This window comes from Giraffa tippelskirchi, chromosome 12 (assembly GCF_054371585.1).
Source record: "Giraffa tippelskirchi isolate mGirTip1 chromosome 12, T2T-mGirTip1v1.2.pri, whole genome shotgun sequence".
Lineage (NCBI taxonomy): Eukaryota > Metazoa > Chordata > Mammalia > Artiodactyla > Giraffidae > Giraffa > Giraffa tippelskirchi.
The window spans coordinates 9,572,683-9,594,963 of NC_137286.1; the positions used below are offsets into that span (position 1 = coordinate 9,572,683).

The window sequence follows — 22,281 nt, forward strand, 5'->3', positions numbered from 1 at the left end:
AATCTGCACAGCAAGGGTGGCAAACTGCAGCCCACTGTCCAAATGCTACATGATTTTGTCAACAAGGTTTTATTGGAACACTGCCACACTCCACTCATCGTTTACATACTGTCTAGGGCTGTTTTCACACTCCGGCTGCAAATTTGAATAATTGTGACAGAGACCATCTGGCTTTTCAAAGCCTAAAATATTTACTATCTCACTCACTCCAGAAAAAGTTTGCAACCCCTGGTCCAGAGGGCAAAGAGTTTTAATAGGAGTATAGTTGATTTGCAGTGTTGTGTTAGTTTCTGTTGTACAGCAAGGTGATTCAGTTATGCATGCACGTACATGTGCTCAATTGCTAAATCGTGTCTGACTCTTTGCGACCCCATGGACTGTCGCCCACCAGGCTCAGACTTTGTCCACGGTATTTCCTAGGCAAGAATACTAGAGTGGGTTGCCATTTCCTTCTCCAATGTATCTACCTTGTGTGTGTGTGTGTGTGTGTGTGTGTGTGTGTGTGTGTGTATGCATTTTCATATTCTTTGCCATTATATCAATAGTTTATTACAAGATACTGATTATAGTTCTCTGTGCCATACAGTAAGACCTTGTTATTTATCTATTTTATATATAGTAGTTTGTATCTGCTAATGCCGGACTCCTAGTTTATCCCTCACCTCTGTTTCCCCTTTGATTACTATAAGTTTGTTTTTTTAGGTCTGTGCATCTATTTCTGTTTTGTAAGTAAGTTCGTTTGTGTCATATTTTAGAATCCACATATAAGTGATATCACCTGGCATTTGTTGTTGTCTGCCTTAGTGTGATAATCTCTAGGTCCATCCATGTTTAGCCAACAATTATTTCATTGTTTTTTATGGCTGAGTAGTATTCCTGCGTGTCTGTACATACATGTATGCGACATCTTCTTTATCCATTCATCTGTTGATGGACATCTAGGTTGCCTCCATGTCTTGGCCACTGTAAATAGTTGCAGCGTGATCTTTTTTCTCTTCAGACACAGCAGTATTCCATAGTATTCATATCACGTTTCTCAGTGTAAATGGCCCAGAAAAATTCCATGGGATGGATGTCACCAAATTCCCTTAACCGTTTTCTTTTTGCTGGACAGTGAAATGACACCTTTTTCCCCCTCAATTTGCAGATTTGTATTTATCTAAAATACTTTAAATAATGCCTACTGCTTACCAGAACTGCTTATCAATATAACTCAATCAGATCAATGATAAGAAGTTCATACTGTTATTACTCCCATTTCACAGATGGGAAAGTGAAGTCAGAAGAGCCAAATCCACCTCATTTTTCAGCAGCAGAGTTGGGTCTGAATCTGCTTGGCCGGTTGACTGAGTCTATGCTCCTAGCAGCTGTTAGGAAGAGTCCTGGGAGAGGCAGGCCTTTGTGACTGTGACTCTGTGGGGGTGGAGGGGGATGTCCAGCCCAGTGACTCACCAGGAGTGCGCCCCACCCTGCCCGGCCCAGCCCACCCCAGCCCAGCCGGACTACCCCACATCACTTAGTCCCTGGTCTTCCTTATTACATGTCAGGCGGCTACAGCCACGTGACCACAAACTTTGTTTCTTAGTGGAAAATGGCCCCCAAAAGAAGGCCAGCTGCTGACGCTGAAGAAAAAAATGATGTCTTCTGGTCAGAAAAATGCCGTTTGGAAGGGATAATACAAGAATAGATGAGGCTCTCCTTTGTGGCCAAAGGAGTACTGATCTTGCTCGAACGTTAAATTGGTGATAAATTGGCAAATGTTCTAGTTGAACTGAGAGAAACAACCAGAATGGGACATAACTGTCCAGCAAAACGGCAATGGTTAAGGAAAGTTTGTGACATCCTCCCCAGGAAATATTCTGGGTCATTTACAAGGAGAAATGTTAATAATTAACACCAGGGGCTGGGTGTAGCCCTAGTCAGGGACCTTTGGGAAGCTGATGGGACCTTTAGATCTTGCCAGGAGAACAAACATAAAAACAGAATGCTGTGTGAAATTTTAGGGGCCCACGGAGCCTACATAGCCCAGCTCAGGGGTCCCACCTGTTGCTGGGGATGCATGCTTAGTCACTCAGTTGTGTCCGACCCTTTGCAACCCCACGGACTGTAGCCTGGCAGGCTCCTCTGTCCACGGGATTTTCCCAGCAAGAATTCTGGAGTGGGTTGACGTTTCCTCCTCCAGGGGATCTTCCTGAGCTGGGAATCAAACCCGTGTCTCCCGCATCTCCTGCATTGCAGGTGGAGTCTCTACCGCTGAGCCATTGGGGAAACCCGGGGTTGTTGGGAGAGGCAGGTTAAAACCTCTGGCCCACAGAGACATTTTGAAAAGTGAATTTAGTGAGTGCTGCTCACAGGACATTTGGGAAATGAGCCGGTGGATTTCAGAGGGTCGCAGGCGGAGAAATGCTGTGTTGTAGAGATTGGAGGGGAGGTGGGGGCGGGAGGGAGACCACGTGTGTTGAGAACATTCTGAATGCTGTGCCCAGCATTCAGCCTGAGCTGTCAGGTTACCCAAGGGTACAGGATCTGCTCGGTTCTATTCACCGCTTTGATCATCAGTGCCGACCACAGCGTCTGGTGTAGAGCAGGTGTTGAAACCAGATTTGTCGTTAAATGAATTGAACATCTCCCGAGCTCTGGAGCAAAGAGGAGTCGGCTGGGTGTGGATCTGGGTGAGATGAGATGGTCGCCTCCCTCTGCCTGCCCACTCGGGTCCTTTGAGGGCATAACCTTCATCATCACCCACGGAGTGGAAGAAACAGAGGGGATAAACCAGAGTGAGCTGGGTTTTTCTCGGCTGCCAGTTCTTGGAAGCCCAGCCCAGGCCCCCGCAGCCTGGTTGGTGTCCCTGTCTGATCTGATTGTTTCGAGCCAACACTGAGAGGCCTGGCATCACCAGGTCCATCGAAGCTCCCCCAAGCCAGGCGTAGCTCTTGGCTTGTGCTCCATCTCAGGCGTCCTCAGAGGGCCCGGCCTGGGCTCGGCGCCTCGTCGGCCTGACCCACTGGGGTTCACCCCCAACCCCCGCCTCCGCACCAGCCGAGTGTGGGATGGGCCATCCTGTTCTGACTCAAAGAGGAACCCCCACTTCTTTTGCCTTCCTGACTCACTTCCTCCTTTTGCGGGTCACTTAGCAGCATGGCACAGCCGCCAGGGCCCCATAGGCCTGGGCTTGCTCCCACCTCAGTAGCTGTCTGGCCTGAGCCGGAGAGCCGGCCCCTCTGAGCCTCAGTTTCCCCATCTGTGAGGTCGCACTGTCGCCCCTTCCTTGGGGGTTGGTGGGTAATTGACGCACCGCCTCTGCCCAGCGCCTGGCACCCAGCAGGTAGCCTTATACATGGGAGCTCTGGGTGACATCTTCCTCAACGCACAGGGGCCTCCTTTGGCATCCAAAGGTCAAGCCTCGTGAGGACTTTGACACCCAGGGCGATCGTAGGGTCACAGATGTCCCGGGGTGGGGACAGGGGGGAGCAGGCGGTCCCCCACTGTTCATCAGATGTTCGCACTTGCAGTAGCTCTTAGCAGGAAAAGATCCTTGGACCTGAACTCAGGTTTCTTTGTCAAAGAGCAGGTTCCTAATAAAAACAATGCCTGGGGGTAAACGGTGCTTTATAGGGTATTTCCTAGCAGGTGAGCCAAGGTGCCAGGTTGCTAGGAGCCTTTTCAGTGCAACGGTGTGTCCAAATAATTGGTCAGAGGCTGCCCCCCATTGCTTGTGAGTCTGTCACTGACCAGAGCCTGCCCTTCCCTTGCTCACAGACCCTCACCAGCTCCCTAGTGCCCACAGTGAAGTTGGTGCAGCCCCTTGAATCCTGAGCTGTTCAGGCTCTCCCCACCTGCCTCTCTGACACAGCGTCCTTTTTTCTTTTTTAAAACATTACGTTTCTGTCTTTTTTATTTTTTTTTAAGGTTAGCTTTATTTATTTTAAATTTACTTCGTTATTTTTGGCTGGGTTGGGTCTTCATTGCAGCATAGTCTTTTCCTAGTTGTGGCATACGGGCTTAACTACTCCTCAGCATGTGGAATCTTCTGGAATCAGGGACTGAACCTGTGTTCCCTGCACTGGCAGGTGGATTCTTTTTTTTTTTTTAATGGATTTCACCATTTTTTTAAATTTATTTTTTTATTGAAGGATAATTGCTTAACAGAATTTTGTTGTTTTCTGTAGCAGGCAGACTCTTAACCTCTTGACCACAAGGGAAGTCATGATTGTTTCTTTTAGAAAAGAAATCGTTTTATTGATATATAATTCAAAATATACAATTTAAATGGGTACATTTGAAGTGCACAATTTGATGCCTCTTAGTATATTCACAAATCTGTTGAAACATCAACACAATCATCTTTAGAATATCTTTATTACCTCCTCCCAAAAACCTATACAATCCCCAGTTTGCCCATGCCCTCACCCACCCAATTCCAGCCCTAGGCTGGACTCATTTTCTTTCTGTCTCTACAGACCTGCCAGTTCTACACATTTCATATAAGTGGAAATATACAATATGTGGTCCTTTGTGATTGGCTTCTTTGATTTAACATCATATTTTCAAGGTTCCTGTATGCTGTAGCCCCATCACTACACTGTTCGTTTTTTATTGCTGAGTAATATTCCTTGGTATGAATATAACACATTTATCCATTTGTAAGTTGATGGACATATGAGATGTTTCTACTTTTTTTGTTCTTATGAACATTTGTGTACAAGTTTTTGGGTGGACATATATTTTCATTTCTCTTGGGAGTATACCTAGGAGTGGAATTGCTGGATCATATGCTAACTCCATGTTTAATCATTGAGAAACTATCAGACTGTTTTCCAAAGTGGCTATCCTTTTTATATTCTCACCAGCAGTTGTGTTCCACTTTTGGCCTCTTTAGCAATACTTTGTTATTGTCTGTCTTTTTGGTGATAGCCATTGTTACGGGGTGAATGGTATATCCTTTTGGTTTGAATTTGCATTTCCCTGATGGCTAATGATGGAGAAGGAAACGGCAACCCACTCCAGTGTTCTTGCCTGGAGAATCCCAGGGATGGAGGAGCCTGGTGGGCTGCCGTTTATGGGACCACACAAAGTCGGACACGACTGAAGCAACTTAGCAACAGATGGCTAATGATACTGAGCATCTTTTGGTGTGCTTATTGACTGTTCGTATGTACATCTTCTTTGAAGAAATGTCTATTCAGATTTTTCGCCCATTTGATAATTGGGTTTTTGTCTTTCTAGCATATGATTTGCAAAAATCTTCTTCCATTCTGTGGGTTGTCATCTCACTTTCTCGATGGTGTCCTTTGAAACACAAAAGTTTTTAATTTTGATAAAGGCCAGGTTATCTATTTTTTTTTCCTTTGTTATTTGCACTTTTGGTGTCACATCTATGACATCATTGCCTAATCCAAGGTCATGAACATTTACGCCTATGTTTCCTTCTGTGAATTTTATAGTTTGGGCTTTTAGAATGTGACCTTTTATCTATTTTGAGTTAATTTTTGTATATAGTGTGAGGTAGTGATCCAAGTTCATTCTTTTGCATGTGGATATCCATTTGTCCCAGCACCACTCATTAAAAAGACTATTCTTTCCCCACTGAATTGTCTAGGAACACTTGTTGAAGACGAATTGTCTGTGAAAATGAGAGCTGATTGTTTCTTACCTGTGGGTTATTTTGAAGAAATGTAATATTTTCCTTCAGAGGCCCAGGATGTTTTTATACCAAGATGCGTCTTGGCCATAACTCTGCCACTGAGCTACAGCAAGATCTTGGGTGGGTCTCTCTCCTTCTCTAAGCCTCAGTCTCCCCATCTGTAAAACGGTGCAGCTAGGTAAGAGGATTCCCGAGAAGTGGCTCAATTATTACATGGTGAAATGCAGGGAGGTTTCCGCAGTACTTTTCACTGGCTCCTGGAAGTGTCTGTCGCTAGGCCTCTTGGGACAGTTTCAGGAGCTCCCTATCCTGGCCTGACCCCATGGGAGCCAACCTTGCTTTTCCAAGAAAGTTAGTGTCATGCTCACTTAGTAAGCATCATTGCTGTCTTCCTCCCGGCTGTCTGTGCTCCAGTCCTCGGTATACAGAGCAGGTGAGACACGGCCTCCGCCCTTGAGAGCAGCAGTCTAATGGAAAGACAAACACCACCAACAATCATGGAGCCGAGCTGGGCGTGCTGGTTGGCACCGTGTATCAAAGGCTGCAGGCGCAAGGAGGGGCGGGGGTGGAGGGTGAAACTCGGCTTAGCGGACTGGGCCACAGGCCTGGCCCAGATGTGAACACTTGCTCTAGGCGGAATCTGAGAACAGTAGGGTGAGCGGTATAGTATATGTCACAGCCCTTCAGCCACCATCCAGCAGCAGCTGTTTCTTACCATCTTCTAATGAGCCCTAAGGCCCTGACCAGGTGGCTGCTGGCCACTTGTCTCCAGGCAAGGCGCTGTGGTTAAAGGGAAGGCTCTGGGTGGGGATGGGTAGACTGGAACTTTGGGATGAACATATATACACTGCTTTTAAAACAAAACAAACAGAAAACCAACAAGGGCCTACTGTTTAGCACAGAGAACTTTGCTCAATATCCTCTAATAATCTAATTGGGAAAAGAATTTGAAAAAGAATAGATACATGTATATGTATAACTGAATTCTTTGCTGTATACCTGAAACTAACACGACATTGTTAATCAAGTATATTCCAGTATAAAATAAAAATTTTTTTAAGAAAGGTGGTGCAGGGAGGCTCTGAAGCCAAGCTGGTCAAGTTTCAGTCCTGCTCTGGATGCTTTGGGGAAAGCATTTAACATCTCTGTGCTTGCACGTGGATTCTTTACTGAGTCACAAGGGAAGCCGAAGAATACTGGAGTGGGTAGCCTCTCCCTTCTCTAGAACATCTTCCCAACCCAGGAATAGAACTGGGGTCTCCTGCTTTGCGGGCAGATTCTTTACCAACTGAGCTATCAGGGAAGCCCTTATCTACAATCAGTTCAGTTCAGTTGCTCAGTTGTGTCTGACTCTTAGCGACCCCATGGACTGCAGCATGCCAGGCTCCCCTGTCCATCACCAACTCCTGGAGCTTGCTCAAACTCATATCCATCGAGTCGGTGATGCCATCCCGCCATCTTATCCTCTGTCTTCCCCTTCTTCTCCTGCCTTCAATCTTTCCCAGCATCAGGGTCTTTTCCAATGAGTCTGTTCTTCGCATTAGGTGGCCAAAGTACTGGAGTTTTCAAAGTATTGGAGATTATCTGCACTATGGAGCCTATAATAGTACCTCCCTGGTAGGCTATTTCTTTCTAAAACATTGCACGTTTTAGAACATGACCTGGCACAAAGAGGCAGCTCTTATTAAGGTCTCTGGTTATTACAGGTTGGAACTGTATGTAGCTTGGTGCTTGGAACAGTGTAGCGGTGACTCTAATATGCTAGGCCCCTTTCACAATTGATTATTATAGCCCCTGGCTATTATGCGCTGTAACATGGTAACTTGGTACAATTAGCCTGCAGGTTGCCTGAGGATCATTATGATAGTTCTGTGCATTTGAATAAAGCCGGGCTTCTTGGCAGCATATATTTCTCCTTCCTAACCGCTATTCTGTTAAAAAAAGTCTGGAGGTGAATTGGATGTGTTCAAAACAACTTTTCAGTTTCACGCTCCTGCATCTCTGATGGGATGCAAGTCAGGTGGCAGTTCTTGCTCTTGCTTGACCATCAGGGAGGCTGGAGTTTGGGAGCCGCTGAGTGGTGGAGCCTGCACTGGACCTAGTGCTCCCTAATCCCATCCTGGGGCCCGCTCTGTCCCCAGCCGTGGCCTGAACGAAGGCTCTGATTAGGGGGCTAGCAGTCTGTATTGATGTCCACCCTCCCCCCATCCCTGTCTTTCTCCAGTCTCCCTGAACCTGAAGCGTGTGTGTATCAAGAACCAAATAAGGCTAGAGAGATGCTCCTTCTGGCTCCACACTTCTTCCTTCTAATAAAAAAGAACAGAACTAGCAATTATCAATTGCCTACTAAGTGCCAATGGTGGTACATATTAGTCTTGATATTTTCCAGATTTGTGTACCTGCTCATGTATAGTTGTGAGCACTGACTCTGTGTGAATGTCTATCTCAAGTACCCTGATCAAGACAGCAGTGATCAAGATGATCAGGGGCCAGGCGCAGACACAGTTCATGTTCAAATTAGAACAGCAGCCTGAGAGCTCGGTGGAAGGTATTGATTTCCATCCCTGACGCTAAGAGATCCCATGGCAGCCACACGAGTCGTTGAGCAGGCACAGATTCCTTTTGAACCAGGGACCCACAGGAGCATGGAGTTAGGGGCCCATGGAACCGCTTTGGGGATGCTCTGAGAGCCCCATGCACATGTGAAGGACTGTTTATCTGTTTTTCCACACTCTTGGCTGTTGGTCTAGGAGTCAGCTGGCAGGGCCTTTGAAATTGGAGCAGGTTCTTGGTGGCTAGTGTTTCCCCATCACTCAGCTCCTTACTCCCTTAGCCTCCAGTCAGCGGGCTCAGCTCTGGGCACACCAGTAGTCTTAAAGGAGGAGGTGCCCGGGAAGTGCTGAGCACAGTCTGGAGCTTAGGAAGTTGTCCTGAAGCAGGGATCCCCAACCCCCAGGCCATGGACCTTACTGCTCCATGGCCTGTTAGGAACCCGGCAGCATGGCAGGAAGTGAGTGGTAGGCAGGCCGGCAGGCTTCACCTGTGTTTACAGTTGCTCCCCAATCACTCCTCGTACCGCCTGAGCTCCGCCTCCTGCCAGATCAGAGGTGTGAGGCTCTCATAGGAGCTCAATCCCTACCGTGAACTGTGAGTGCAAGGAATCTAGGTGGAGAGCTCCTAACAAGAATTGTCCCCAAACCACCCCTCACCCAGGTCCATGGAAAAACTCTCCTCCATGAGACAGATTCCTGGCACTAAAAAGGTTGGGAAGCGCTGTCCTAAAGAACAAACGCAAAAGGCAATCAGATGTTTCGCCGTTTGGGACTGCAAGTTAAAACCACAATGAGATATCATCACAGCCGGTTAAAAGGGCTAAGATGAAAAAGACTGACCATTGAGGGCTCTGTGGGCCCAAGAGCTCTCACCCACTGCTGGTAGGAGTGAAGAGCGGTGTGGCCGCTTTGGCAAATGGTGTGACAGCTCCTTAAAAATGTACACAGGTACCTGCCATCAGATCCAGTCACTCCACTCCTAGGTATTTTTGCAACTGAAATGAAAGAGTATGTCCTACACATGTGTTCACAGCACCTTTATTTGTAAGAACAAAAACAGTCGATCGGCGAGTCTCCACATGCTATGGAATATTACTTAGCAATGGAAAGGAATGTGCCACTGATTCAAGGCAACAGCATGGATGAATCTCAAAGTAATTGTGCTGAGATGAAGAAGCCAGAACCACACCCCCGCCCCCCTCACTATATATATATAATTTCATTTATGTAAAGATTTCCAAACAATGCAAGCTAACCTCTAGTGACAGTAAGCACATCAGTGGTTGGCTGGAACAAGGTGTGGGCAGGACGGAGGGCTGATTAGATGGGATCAGGAAATTTTTGTGGTGATGGATGTGTCTGTTATCTTGATTGAGGTGGTGATTTTAAAGGTATATGTTAAAACTAAAAGGTATATATGTTAAAAAGTTGGCTTAAAACTCAACATTCAAAAAACTAAGATCATGGTATCCAGTCCCATCACTTCATGGCAAATAGATGGAGAAATAATGGAAACGGTGATAGACTTTATTTTCTTGGGCTCCAAAGTCACTGCAGATGGTGACTGCAGCCATGAAATTAAGACACTTGCTCCTTGGAAGAAAAGCTATGACCAACCTAGACAGCTTATTAAAAAGCAGAGACATTACTTTGCCGACAAAGTCCCGTTTAGTCAAAGCTGTGGTTTTTCCAGTAGTCATGTATGGATGTGAGAGTTGGACCATAAAGAAAGCTGAGCACTGAAAAATTGATGCTTCTGCACTGTGGTATTGGAGAAGACTCTTGAGAGTCCCTTGGACTGCAAGGAGGTCCAACCAGTCCATCCTAAAGGAAATCAGTCCTGAATATTCATTGGGAGGACTGATGCTGAAGCGGAAACTCCAATACTTTGGCCACCTGATTCAAAGAACTGACTCACTGGAAAAGACCCTGATGCTGGGAAACATTGAAGGCAGGAGTAGAAGGGGATGACAAAGGATGAGAAGGTTGGACTCTGAGAGGCTGGACTGATGTTAAAACTATCAAATTGTACAGTTGAAATGTGTTTGTTGTTGTTGAGTCGCTGAGTCATGTCTGACTCTTTGCGACCCCATGAACTGCAGCACCCCAGGCTTCCCTGTCCTTCACCATCTCCCGGAGTTTGCTCAAACTCATGTCCATTGAGTCAGTGATGCCATCCAGTCATCTCATTCTCTGTTGTCCTCTTCTCCTCCTGCCTTCAATCTTCGCCATCATCAGGATCTTTTCTGAGAGATGAGTTTATTGTTCATCAGTTTTACTCCCAATTATTTTTAAACTGTTAAAAATAAAGGCCACCCCATCTCCAATCAGTAAGATGAATCCAACCCTGCCCTCCTTCGGAGAACTTGCTTGTGCCAATAGTTATGAACAGTAAGGGCTTCCCTGGTGGCTCAGGCAGTAAAGAGTCTGCCTGTAATGCAGGAGACCCAGGTTCAATCCCTGGGTCAGGAAGATCCCCTGAAGAAGGGTATGGCAACCCACTTCAATATTCTTGTCTGGAGAATCCCATGGACAGAGGAACCTAGCAGGCTATGGTTCAAAGAGTCCCAAAGAGTTGGACATGACTGAGCGACTACAACTTTCACTTTATGAACTTCTGGGTCCTGTCCTGGATCCATGGCTTGCCTCCCTAAACCCCAGTTTTCTCACTGTGAGATGGAACTGATCATATTACCTACCTCCTGGGGTTGTTGGGAGGGGAACATGGGAAAATTTAGAGTGTTTAGTAAACAGGTTGTAAGTGACAACATGCATAGGGTCCTGCCGGGACCCAAGGGATGGGGGAGGGAGCCGTTACTTTGCAGGGGAAGGAGGCTGGAAAGGTTTCTCCTTTTCATGGTTGTGAACTGAATCTTGAAAGAACAGTCAGCTAGAAGGAGGTTTGTGTTGGGACAGGGGAGGCTCACCAGGCAGAACTGAGCTGGAGAGGCAGCACAAAGACTCGAAGCTTCTAGAAGCTTCAGCAGTTGTGCTGCAGCTGGCGCTTAGAGACCAGGAGCATCCTGGTGAGTTAGGGCTGTAAGTTAGGTGGGAGCCTCATCCCTGAGGGTCCCCAAGGAGTTCTGGCTTCATCCTCCAGGGCAGGGTTTCTCAGACTGGGATATGAGGAGGTTTTCTCCAGAGACCAAGAGTTGTCTGAGAAATTTTGAAATTTTTGTCTAATAAAAGACAAGCAAAAATTAAAAATCCTGTATTTTCATGCAATGCTTTTGAATTGAGAGACATTTTCACCTAGTAGAAAGTACTCATTTCTGAAGACTTTCTTGATAAGGGTGGTTCTGAAAGTAAATTATTGTGCAGCCATAATTTTCCTTTAATTTTTTTTCACAACTATATATTTTTTAATTGAAGTATAGTTGATTTACAATGTTGCATTAGTTTCTGCTATACAACAAAATGATTCAGTTATATCAGTTCAGTCGCTCAGTCATGACCAACTCTTTGCCACCCCATGGACTGCAGCACGCCAGGCTTCCCTGTCCATCACCAACTCCCAGAGCTTGCTCAAACTCATGTTCATAGAGTGGTGATGCCAACCAACCATCTCATACTCTGTCGTCCCCTTCTCCTCCTGCCCTCAATCTTTCCCAGCATCAGGGACTTTTCCGATGAGTCAGTTCTTTGCATCAGGTGGCCAGAGTATTAGAGTCTCAGCTTCAGCATCAGTCCTTCCAATGAATATTCAGGACTGATTTCCTTTAGGATTGACTGGTTTAATCTCCTTGCAGTCCAAGGGACTCTCAAGAGTCTTCTCCAACACCACAGGTCAAAGGCATCAGTTATATACTTTTCAGTTATATACATTTTTAATACTTTTTTCATTATGGTTTATCTCAGGATGTAGAATCTAGTTTCCTATGCTATACAGTAAGACCTTGTTTATCCATTCTATATATAATAGTTTGGATTTGTTAACTCCAAACTCCCTCCCCAACCCCACCCTTTTCCTTGCAACTGTAAGTCTGTTCTCTGTGTATGTGAGTCTGTTTTTGTTTTGTAGATAGGTTCGTGTGTGTCATTTTTTAGATTCCACATATGAGTGATATCATATGATATTTGTCTTTCTCTGATTTACTTCACTTAGTATGATCATCTCTAGGTCCATGTTGCTGTGAATGGCATTGTTTCATTCTTTTTTATGACTAATATCCCACGGCATATATAGATTTAGATATAATATATATATACCACATCTTCTCTATCCACATCCATTTATGTGTTAAAAGACATTTAGGTCTGTTGCCGGTTATTCAGGTTTGAGTGCCACAGGAAGTGTGTGTAGTCATTGTGGTTGAACCTACTCCCTTGCGCTGCTCAGGAAGAAAGGGCAAGTCTTGGGGGGTCAGGAGTGACTGTTGGAATTGCCCCTTCTGGGGGAAGATTCCTACCTGAGGAGAAGGTATGAGGCGCTGGGGGCTTGGCATGGACTCTGGATTCCCAGGGCCAATAAGAGAGAGGCCTGGGTGCGGCGGCGGGGTGGGGGTGGGGGCCTTAAGCATCTGTCACTGCCATGCTGTCACGGAGAACACTGCCCTGGGCCAGTGGGGAAGGAGGGGGAGGGGAGGCACAGGGACAAGGGGCCAACATCGCATCCTGGAAGCTCTCCACCCGCTTGGCCAGGTCTTTTCCAGGCAGGGGGCCCTGGAGGCTGGGGCAGTACCTGGGATGTGCCTTGCCACGGGCCAGATGGAGCCCTCTCTCTAGGCCCTTGGAGAGTCCGTCTACAGGGTATTCGGGAGTGCAGCTGGCGTTTTCACTGGCCTGGGGTTGGGCCACGACCCACAGTGTGGCCAAAACTGACTCACCAAAACTGACCTAAAGCTCCTGTTTCCAAGTCAGAGTCCGACTGGGCAGCGTTGATTGGCCAGCCCATCCTCATGCCTGTGGTCTGTAGCACTCAGGGTCCTTGCCAGGCCCAGACTAAGTCCCCTGATGCCCTGCCCACCACCACTCTGTGACCCCCAGCTGACGGCCAGTCACTGGCTCCCCGGCCTCTGGTCGCCCTGCCACGCTGCCAGCAGCGGGTAGGATGCTTCTTAGGAGCCCCGCAGGAAGCCCTCCTGTCTGCACCCTCTGATTGGCTTCCCTCCTGGCAGCTTGAGCCAATCACACCTGGCCTGAGGATCCGAAGCTCCGCCCCTCGGAGCCGCTGGATTGCCCAGGGACGCTTCTTCTTTCTGGGCGGGCAGTCCAGCCTTCTGTACCTCATTCTCTCATACTTGCCCTGCGCATTCCCTCCCCTCCCAGAGGTTCATATTTGACCATGCGTTGCCAGGTCAGCATTTCTTGGGTAGAAATCCTAGGTCCTCCACACTGTGCCTTTTGATGGAGTGCTTGGGTTTTGTTAATTTCAGAGTGATTGGAAATACTGTTTTATAGTCAGCTGCCTGGGAAAGGTGGGCCAGAGAACAGTGGTACCAAACACCATTTATCAGTGATGACAGAGCACTTGTCTTGAAAGCAGTCCCCTTTGTGGCTAGAATTGTAAAGTGGACCCCACAACCCTATTCCTAAATGGCATTTCTTGTATTAACATTTACAAGGCTCTGGACAAGGATGGGTTGTGGGGCCCTGCACTCTGTGTGGCTTTGATCCATCCAGTCCCCAGTCTCCCCAAGCCGGTGGTTACCTCTGATGGGATAAAGCCCAGTAATTGTTCCCAACTCTAGATTCAGCTACCTTGGAGGCTGGTTGTAAGATTCAATAAGATGATGTGAGAAATGCTGGTCCAGTGACCCATTAAGATGTTGTGGAGAGTTCTGGCCCCTGATATTTATTTATTTATGGCTGTACTGGGTCTTTGTTGCTGCGTGGGCTTTTCTCTAGTTGTGATATGTGGACTTCTTATTGTGGTGTCTTTTGTTATTTCAGAGCACGGACTCTAGGAGCACAGGTTCAGTAGTTGCAGTGCGTGGACTTAGTTGCTGCGTGGGCTTTTCTCTAGTTGTGTGTGGACTTCTTATTGTGGTGTCTTCTGTTATTTCAGAGCACAGGCTCTAGGAGCACAGGTTCAGTAGTTGTGGTGTGTGGGCTTAATTGCCCTCAGGCATGTGAAATCTTCCCCCACCAGAGATTGAACCCATGACTCCTGCGTTGGCAGGCGGATTCCTAACCATTGGGACACCAGGGAAGTCCCTCCAGCCCCTGCTTTTTACACACGTGCTCTCAGAATCACCTTCCACAAATGCCAGGTGAGAGAGGAGGGCCAAGGACCACCCTGGTGCTCTGAACGATGCTCTGAGCCCTGGCCTCTCTGCAATGTAGTCTGACAATAAATAAACAAAAAAGAGGTCCCAGAATCCACTTGGAAGAGGCTTGGGGATTAAAACCAGCTGCCCGCTCGCTTCCTGAAATTCCATCTGTGAATGTGAGAGCAGTGGAAGCGAGTAAGGGTGGAAACTGTGTGTGGCAGGGCAGGAATGAGTCACGGGAAAGGCGAGCGTGTCACGGGAAAGGAAGTGAGCCCCATACCAGGGCTCTGGGGCAGTTTGTGGTGGGGCCCCTGGCCAGGTTGGTGCAGCAGGCACACCGGGCTCTAACTGCTTCTAGGTCCTGCTGTGGGAGCTGGAGTTTACTCGGGTTTGGATCCTGAAGTTTCTGCATTCTAGAGCTCAATGCCATGGGGCAGCTGGGTTGGCAGAGGGCCAGAGTGATTGGGCACCACCAAACTGGGGCTGCCCGGCAGTTCAGGCCTCAGTCTATGATCTCTAGGTCTAGATTCTTAAGCTGAGAGGCCCAGATTTCCATGCTGCAGTCACCTTCCTGGAGCTTAGATGTTCATACAAGATGACCTCAGAGGTTCTGGGGGGTAGAGGCAGAAGCATGGAAGCTAGGTGGCACCATGGTGTTTAAGAACAAAGGCTCTGGACTCAGCCATCCGGGTTCCAGTCCTGCCCTCAATATTTAACACCCATCTGGCTTTGGGCATTGTTCCTAGTATCACTGATCCTCAGGCTCAGATGGCAAAGAATCTGCCTGCAGTGCAGGTGACCTGGGTTTGATCCCTGGGTTGGGAAGATCCACTGGAGAAGGAAGTGGCAACCCATTCCAGTATTCTTACCTGGAAAATATTAATACCATGGACAGAGGAGCCTCGTGGGCTATAGTCCATGGGGTCACAAAGAGTCAGCCACGACTGAGCAACTGACACTTTCCTTATAGAGTTGGGATAAGTGTCTGACTGGTCTTTGTAGGATAAATGAATGAATAACTCTCAGCCCTTTATCACAGATGCAGGCACGTACAGAATGCAAGACACATGTGGACTGTTACAATTATTATTGTTAATCTAGGATCCACCACTTTCTGGCAGGCTATTTGCTTTACTGAGTCTCAGTTTCCATCTTTATAAAATGGTACTAATAATGTCAGCCAAATGATAGTCAACCAGTAGTTCACTCTGGGAACCTGACTTTGCTCCTCTCTTTGCTGGGAGGGGTCTGGTGTCATGCTCTAGGAGCATTCACTATGGGGATTTGGCTAGGTCTTAGGCAGGATTCTTAGAGTGTCTGGATCACTGAATGGCACGCGAGTTCCCTTTTGTCTCCTGGTAGCTTCTCAATTAGGAAATGGCAACCCACTCCAGTGTTCTTGCCTGGAGAATCCCAGGGACGGCGGAGCCTGGTGGGCTGCCATCTATGGGGTCGCACAGAGTCGGACACGACTGAAGCAACTTAGCAGCAGCAGCTTCTCAATTCCTTCACCTGCATGTCACCGGGTCCTTTTGGTTCACAGCTGGACTCAGAATGGATTCACCTTGCCTAGTTGGACCCTGCTCAATCAGAGTCACCATCCTTCCCGGGACAGTTTTGCCAGCTGCCCTGACATGCAGTGGAGTTGGACTTAGTTTTAGAAGCAGGATGCTTTGGTGAGATAGCTTTAGAATCCAACAGAACAAGGTTCAAATCTCAGTGCTGCCCTGATGGGCCTGTGCTCTGGACTGGTCACTCCAGCCTCAGTGTTCTTATCTAGGGTTGTACGCATTGGTCCTGAGGAGGTGCCCGACAACTACCCCCAGATCCTAAGAGAAAGGTGCTATGGGCGGGGAGGGGGAAAGGAGCTCTTCCCAGTGTTCAGTCACTAAGTCGTGTCGAACTCTTTGCGACTCCCTGGACTGCAGCACGCCAGGATTGCTTGTCCTTCACTGTCTCCGTAGTTTGCTCAAAGTCGTGTCCATTGAGTCGGTGATGCCATCCAACCATCTCATCCTCTGCCTTCTCGTCCCCTTCTCCTCCTGCCTTCAATCTTTCCCAGCATGAGGGTCTCTTGCAATGAGTAGACTCTTTGCATCAGGTGGCCAAAGTATTGGAGTTTCAGCTTCAGCATCAGTCCTTCCAATGAATGTTCAGGACTGATTTCCTTTAGGATGGACTGGTTGGATCTCCTTGCTGTCAAGGGACTCTCAAGTCTTCTCCAACACCACAGTTCGAGAGCATCAACTCTTTGGTACTCAGTCTTCTTTATGGTCCAGCTCTCATATCCGTACATGACCACTGGGAAAACCACAGCTTTGACTATATAGCTCTTCCCAGATTCCCCCGCTAATCAGCCGAAGCTCTCAGTCCCAGAGGAGGCCCTGCTGCTCAACCTCTGCTGCCTCCTGCATGACCTACCCAGGAGGACTGAACGAATGACTTGTAGACAAGTGCTTAGCGTGACGGAGGCCTTTCGTCATTACAGAAATGGCAGCGCCCTTCTCTTCCCAGGTTGGCTTTTTTATTTTCAAGTCCGCATCACGTTTTCCAGCACCCTCTATCTGCCACACACTTCTTTAGCATTCTGCCTCCTCATTCACCCCAAGCCTTTCCTGGGACTCTAACTAAGCTCTCCCCTTTGACATGATGGCCCAGGCCTGGAGCTCGGATTCTGGTATTGTCTTGGCCTCCCCTGAAAGACATTCCTGGGAGAGCTGTGTCCTTAGCCACACGTGGGGGTCTTGTCCACCTCCTGTGGATGCTCTGATCTCACAGGCTGGTGCCTTTGACCTGGGATCCATCTAGGCACATGCTGTGCCTTGAGTTTGCTCCTCTGCTCCATTGTCTGCCCCGCCCTGCCTTGTCTGTCATCAAGGAAGAAAGATCATTTCTCTTCCGGCTGTTGTTTGTGATAACCACATGGGATGCTGAAAACCAAGGCTGCTTCCTTTCCAACCGTCTCCTCTGGCAGACCAGCACCAGTCTGAGGCAGAAGGGGCCTGCATCCTGTCTCTTGTTGCTCGGGGACAGCCCAGAGGCACACCCAGAGCCCTACTCCCTTGCTGCCTACAGCCACACCCCAGGGCTGGACTGCGTCCCAAGAAGAGACTTGGAAATGGAAACAGCTTTTTAAAGAATGCCTAGAGTACATTTTTTTTTTTTTTTGCCAAAATGTTTGAAAAATGCATAGTTCCTTTTTTTTTTTTTTCAAAAAAATCCTGTGTCCATTCAACCAATCCAAGAAGGACAAACTCCCGGGAGATGAGAATTCTCCCCTTGCTCCCAGAGGCCTTCCCGCATTGTCCTCAGCCTCCTGCCGCTGCATGACTCTGCACCTTGACTCAGACTGACCCCATCCGCCCCTGCCTGAGTGTGCCTCCACCGACCCCATTGGCAAGGGCTTTCATTCTGCGCCTACCCTGGCAAAGGTGACTTACCTGAACTTCAGAATCAATCTTGTCACCCCCACCTGGTGTGTGCTGGCTCCCGATTGCCCCCAGGGGCCAGCCTGGATGTGGCTCTGATCTGGCTCTTGCCCCCCACCCTCCCTTCCTTCAGTACCTCCCCCTGATTCTCGTGCTCCAGCCTCCCCATCCCACAGTGTTTCCAGAGCCTTCCCTGTATCCTCAGACTGCAAGGCTTCCCACTCAACCTGCGCTCCCCTCCTCTCAAAGCTCACTTTGGTCCCCTTACTGGACACAGAACCCTCTGGGCTAGAGCCCCACTTGGTTCATCCAAATCTTTGACACCCAGCAGCTGTAGAGATGCACAGATGCATTTGTCTATGCCCACTCACCGGCATCCTACCCTACACCCAGCCTTGGGATGGTGTGAGAGGCGCTGTCTGGATGCAGGTTCCTAAGGAAGGAACGCCCTCCACCTGACCCAGAGGAATTGGGGGTAAAAAAGGAACTGCTTCCAAGGATGGAGTGTGTTCCAGACACTGGGTTGGAGGTTTTTTCATTCATCAGATCTAAGTGTTGTTCCCATGCTATGGTCTGAATATTTATGTCCCTCCCAACCCCTTGCTGGAATCCTAACCCTCAATGTGATGGTGTTAGGAGTTAGGGCATCTGGGAGATGATTAGAACATGAGGGTGGAGCCCTCATGGATGGGATTAGTGCCCTTTTAAAGAGTTGCTGCAGGGCTCCCTAACCTTCCTCCACATGAAGATACAATAAGTCTGTGACAAGAAAGAGGACCTTCCCAACCAAGCTGGAACCCTGACCTCTGGCTTCTAGCCTCCAGAACTGTGAAACGTACATTTCTGCTGTTTTATAAGCCACCCATTCTGTGATATTTTATTATAGCAGCCCAAACAGACTCAGACATCCCATTTTGGAGTGATGAGGTGGAGACTCAGAGAAGTTAAGTGACTAGCCAGAGATCACACAGCTACTGAAAAGTGAGGCCAAGGCCAGCAGGACCAGTGATAGGTGCTTCTGGCCTCAAACATCTGTCCAATCCTAGGGCGGGTGCCTGTGGCTGACTTAACCAGCTAACTGTGCCTGCTGGCCGCTGTGGCTCCTGCAGCTGCTGGTTATAGCCTTGGAGCACCTAAAACTGTGCTTGGCAGACTAGCCCATGGGCCATATTTGGCTGATGGTCTGTTTTGGTGTGGTGAATGTGAAATGGGCTCCTTTTTTTTTTTTTTTTGGCTGCTCTGGGTCTTCACTGTGGCACATGGGCTTCAGCAGTTGCAGTGTATGGGCTTAGTTGCCCCATGGCATGCGGGATCTTAGTTCCCCGACCAGGGATCGAACCCACATCCCCTGCATTGGAAGGCAAATTCTTAACCATTGGACCACCAGGGAAGTTCCAAGAGTCTTACATTTTTTAGGGGCTGTGTAATCAAAGAAGAATATGTAGCAGAGACTGTATGTGGCCTAAAGATATTTACTACCTGATCCTTTACAAAAGAAGCAAGCCCCCCCACCCCTGATGATGTAAAAGGTGGGCGGGCATGGGTGCTTAGTTGCTTCAGTCGTGTCCAACTCTTTGTGACCCTGTGGACTGTAGCCTGCCAGGGTCCTCTGTCTATGGGATTCTCCAGGCAAGAATACTAGAGTGGGTTGCCATGCCTTCCTCCAGGGCATCGTCCTGACTCAGGGATCAAATCTGTGTCTCCTGCATTGAAGGCGCATTCTTTACTGCTGACCCCACCAGGGAAGCCCAATATAAAAGGTCCCTAGGACCATCTCCTTTGGAGTTTACATGTAGCCCTGGGAGTTTAAAGCAAGCCTTGCAGTTTATCTTGGCCTGCCTTAGCGGGGCCAAATGCTGGAAGGGTTGCTGGCTGAGGAGGGGCTCCGTGGTTGGAGAGGGGAGCCAGGGCACAGACCAGGCTCACATTCTTAGGGTGGAAGCTGGTCCCTAGACCCAGCTCAGAGCTGGACTTAGCATGGCTCGTGGAGACTTTACTAATATGGACCCTCCCAACCCACAACCTCAGAGACCCTCTGTTCAGTACTCACAGTGTACGGATGGGAACACGGAAGCCCAGAGTTAGACGGACGTGCTCAGGGTAAATGTGCAGATTCCAAGCCCAGGGCTCTGTCTCCTACCTTCCCCGTCGCATTTTGGAAGCCTTCCCGCCCTGCTCAGCCCAGGTCTATGGGCCATTTCCTTGGCTTATTCGTTCCTTCAGTTGACATTAACGAAGGGCTGGTAACTCGGTTCACTAGCACTGGGGTGTGGAGGTGGAAAGGCAGCAAGAGGGGAGGCAGCCTGCCCAAAAAATGTAGTTGGTGATCACAGATGCTCTGGGATCCCATGCCGGAAGGCAAGGATTTGGGCAGGGGGCTTGCTTCTAGCAGAGGTCATGGTCTTGGTCTTGGCTGTGTCAGAGAGGAGTGAAGAACCACAAGTCTGCCCTGGGGTTGCTGTGAGGCGATACAGGAGGAAGCAAGGCTGGAAACAGGATCAGGCTCAGGGCTTGGGGATCGGTCGGAAGACCATGCCGCACTGTATCTCGTACAGGGCACGGGTCAGCTGGCTTGGTGTTTCAGGAAGTCCCCTCTGGTTCCCACCAGGAATGGGGGGTGGGCAGAAGCTTATTGGAATCCACTGAGGTCACAGAGGGAAGTCCATGATGACCTTCTTGGTGAGGGAGGACTTCTTGGTCCATGAACCAGTTATGAGTGGGTTTCTCTGGAGCTTCACATTTGCTTTTCAAGATTAAACTTTTATTTTTAATTTATTTAAAAAAAAAATAATTTCGGGGCTTCCCTGGTGGTCCAGTGGCTAAGACTCCATGCTCCCAAAGCAAGGGGCCCAGGTTCGTTCCCTGGTCAGGGAACTAGATCCCACATGCCACAACTAAGACCTGGCAGAGCCAAATAAATAATTTAAAAAATGAAAAAAATAAAATAAATTTAATTAATCAATTATTTTTGGCCACTCTGGGTTTTCGTTGCTTTGCTCGGGCTTTCTCTAGTTGCTCCGAGAGGGGGCTACTCTTCATTGAGATGCGAGGGCTTCTCATTGCAGTGGCTTCTCTTGTTGCAGCTTGTGGTCTCTAGGCACATGGGTTTCAGTAGTTATGGCACACAGGCTTAGTTGCTCCAAGGCATGTGGAATCTAACCAGACCAGGGATTGAACCTGTGTCCCCTGCACTGGCAGGCAGGTTCTTATCCACTGTGCCACCAGGGAAGTCCAACCTTAAACTTTTAAACTTCTGTAAGGAAGCAGGCTCTCCTTTTTGTCGGCCGCGAGAAGGCTTAGAAGCAGGATTCTTACCCAAGTCCACAGACTGATAGAAGGCAACAGATTGAACTGCTACTGACCTCTGACTGAGGCAGTTTCTTCAATTGCATAGGAGGCCAAGCCAAAACCAAGCCCACTCTGCTAATAGCCTGGCTATAACTTTGTCACATATATTTTTATGTTGCATTGCAGTCATTGTAGATATCTCGAAATGTAGCGTATGTCCATCACTGTTTCAAAAGCCTGGTAGTTATTAGGCCCATTGTTATTAGATCTTGGTATTTAATGTGTTGATAAGATTGTGTGTATGTGATGAATTTGATTTTTAGTATTTTTTTTTTTAGTATTTTATAATAATTATTTTTTCTTTATGAATTCTGTTTGTTTATTTAATTTATTTATTATTTTGGCTGCACTACTCAGCTTGAGGGATCTTAGTTCTCCAGCCAGGGATTGAACCCAGGCCCTCAACAGTGAAAGCGTGGAGTCCTAACCATCGGACTGCCAGGAAATTCCCGATTTTTAGTATTTTGTTGACTATGTTTTAATATGATTGGTTTCCTTGTAATTCTAGCCTTTATTCTCATCATTTAAAGCCTTTATTATGAGAGGGGATGCACAGTAACAGTCCATCCCCCTCCCCTCAAATCCTCAACCTGGCTGCACCCCTTACACATGTTCAAATGTAGCTTTTCTTCTGGAAACTTCCTGGGGCAGAGTTGGTGCCCACTTATTTGCTCCCGGGGTTGTAGCATCAAGCCTAGCTAGGAGCATGTGCTTAATTCCTGTGTGTTTCATTGACCTGGAATGAAGTGGTTTGGCAGAACCGGCCAATAGACCCTGGTCTCTTGAACTCTGCCTGCAACTTCACCAGGCTTACCATTAGTGGTCCCCCATCCGAGGTTAGAAGCGCGCCTCTGAGGCTGATTCATGGATCTGGGGCCCCTCTGCTCCTCACCCCACCCTGCTGGACTCCTAGTGTTTCCGGGTCTCCAAACCACTACGCCTCCCAAGTCCTAGGCATTTCCAACCTGAAGAAGGAGTCTCCAAAACCACAGTGCCTTTTGGTGCTTAGAGCTTCCCCGTCCCTGTCATCTGAAGCTCTGGGAGCTTGCTTCTGCTCCTCCCACTCATCGCTTTGTAAACACATAAAAGCTGAGCTT

General features: G+C 48.1%; 1 protein-coding gene and 1 long non-coding RNA gene across 13 annotated transcripts in view; one reads left to right on the forward strand and one right to left on the reverse strand.

Annotated features, from left to right (window-relative positions):
- Positions 1-22,281, forward strand: part of SYNE3 (spectrin repeat containing nuclear envelope family member 3) — a 97,772-nt gene that overhangs the window by 18,750 nt on the left and 56,741 nt on the right. Inside the window, exons 1-2 of one of the 12 annotated variants that reach the window (XM_081552002.1) lie at positions 9,705-10,153; positions 19,880-20,378. The exons of the other annotated variants lie outside the window; for them this stretch is intronic. Coding sequence (XP_081408128.1) covers positions 20,234-20,378 — 145 coding nt within the window. The 5' untranslated portion in view covers positions 9,705-10,153; positions 19,880-20,233. Of the gene's footprint in view, positions 1-9,704; positions 10,154-19,879; positions 20,379-22,281 lie in introns of those variants that run through there. 12 annotated transcript variants of the gene reach the window in all.
- Positions 9,219-20,432, reverse strand: LOC145530521 (uncharacterized). Its single transcript, XR_014071858.1, has 2 exons — positions 19,887-20,432; positions 9,219-10,442 (listed from the first exon to the last, which is right to left on the reverse strand). It is a non-coding gene; the product is annotated as an uncharacterized LOC145530521 (long non-coding RNA).